Source organism: Tupaia chinensis, unplaced genomic scaffold (genome assembly GCF_000334495.1).
Source record: "Tupaia chinensis unplaced genomic scaffold, TupChi_1.0 Scaffold143894_1, whole genome shotgun sequence".
NCBI classification, from domain to species: Eukaryota; Metazoa; Chordata; class Mammalia; order Scandentia; family Tupaiidae; genus Tupaia; species Tupaia belangeri.
Genome location: NW_006203745.1, coordinates 579,905 through 581,779, shown reverse-complemented (window position 1 = coordinate 581,779; position 1,875 = coordinate 579,905). Strand labels below are relative to the sequence as shown.

Sequence of the window (1,875 nt, the reverse complement as noted above, 5' to 3'; positions counted from 1 at the left end):
GTGGTGAAAATGTGTAAGTGCATCTATAAAATGTCAAAATTTTGTGTCCCTGTTCTGGGACTGCTTGCGAAGTTGCTATTTCTTTGTCCCAAATTTTTAACAAAAATACCTTTTTTATTATCTAGTCACTATTAATGCCATTTATTAGTCTGTTCTTTTTCTGGTTATATCTGTAGGGTAGGGATATCTCAGTGTGTGTGTGTGTGTGTGTGTGTGTGTGTGTGTGTGTGTCTTTGTGTGTGTGTTAAAAATATCACCAAAAACTCTGAGATGTTTCAAAACCAAAAAATGGTGGGAACCAGCAGTTAGTGTAATGGCTATGTCGCTGGACTCCCATGTAGTCGACCGCGGTTCACGTCCCAGACCCGGTGGCTTAGAACTCACGCCGGGCGCGTGTGCGTGCGTGCCCAAGATCCCGAGAGGAGAATGGAGGAGAAGGGATTGCGGCGTGACCATCCCCTCTGGGGGGTGATTTCTCGTTTTCTGTCTCTCTGTCTCTCTCTGTCTGTCTGGCGAGCGCACGCGCCCTATAGCAAAAACCTCTCCAAAAAAAAAAAAAAAGTTAGATGATTTCTGGCTTGATTTACCACAAGACCTTGTGTTTTCTACACATAACTTTATTTTATGAGTTTTCCTCAAATGAATATAGAAGTAGCAAGCTTAGTTCATATAGTAGAAACCCCTTTGGAAAACCTGGAAAAATAGGAAAAATGAAAAAGAAGTATTCGTGAGGTCTGAAGAAATGACAAAAAAAATACATAAAGGTTTTCTGAACTCTTTGTGAGTTCAAAAAGTTTCTCACTTGGGGGACATCCCTGATAAAGGAACTCTAAAACATGAACCGTCTTAAAAAATTTGTATTACATTGCAGTTCTACCTCAACTTCATGATTTAAAGAGTTGAGTACCTCTGCTGGATCTTACAAGCCAGGCTAAACTCACCCATTACTTTACAAGTAAGAATCCTTTCTAAATTGACTATGGATTATTGGTTTAAAGTGATTCTAAATCAAATCATGGCATGTTTCTTGTATTGCCCAATCTAGACATTTAATCACATTCGATTATTCTACACACACTGAGTATTTGGAATCTCACACATGTATGACCTGCATACAGCTCTCTTTGCAGATTTTATGGTGACTTAGAGGCCTGTTTTTGATGCAATCCAGTTTCGGTAATAAATCACATCTGTGTAGACTCCAGGTTTATTCCTTTGACCACAGTTATCTCCCCAGCTCACAATCCCAATGAGATACCAGGTATCTTTAAGGTCTTTTGCAACCAAAGGTCCCCCAGAGTCACCCTGGAAATAAACAAAAAAAGATAAAGAAAATTAACTAAACCTAAACATTATTTCAATAGACCACATATCTTGTTACTTTATAGTGTATGTATAGCTTACCAATATGGGATAAATAATTGAAACATACATTTTAAACTTATGAAGAGCCTTAAATTTTGAATTCCACATTTTTAAATTTTTAAAAATTTTTGTAAGCATAAGCAACTAGTAGTGAAAAGAAGGAAAAAATGTGAAAAGTCTTAAAAGGCAATCACATGTTTGACATTTGCTTATCACAAAAACAGTCTCTTCATGATTGTGTAATAATTTCTTACAATATCTAACTCTGTATCACTAAATAATATACTCAAGTTGATTTTTCTAGACTTAGAAAAATATAATTGATTTTCTGTTATGTAGGTAGAGAGTTAGCTCTTTTACAACTTACAACACAATTTTACATTATAGCATCTTCATTTTTGGTTAAATTAATATCACTGTGTAAATGTTATTTACTGATTAGTCACGTAACATATTGTGACTATATTATGATTCTCTTCCAGACTTTTATTTTCTAGAATTAATAGCACA

General features: G+C 35.5%; 1 protein-coding gene across 1 annotated transcript in view; it reads right to left on the bottom strand.

Moving 5' to 3' along the window:
- Window positions 1-1,143: 1,143 nt before the first annotated feature.
- Window positions 1,144-1,875, bottom strand: part of TMPRSS11A (transmembrane serine protease 11A) — a 64,034-nt gene continuing 63,302 nt past the window's right edge. Inside the window, exon 10 of the mRNA XM_014582877.1 lies at window positions 1,144-1,305. Within this exon, the coding sequence (XP_014438363.1) occupies window positions 1,144-1,305 (162 nt within the window). The remainder of the gene's footprint in view (window positions 1,306-1,875) is intronic.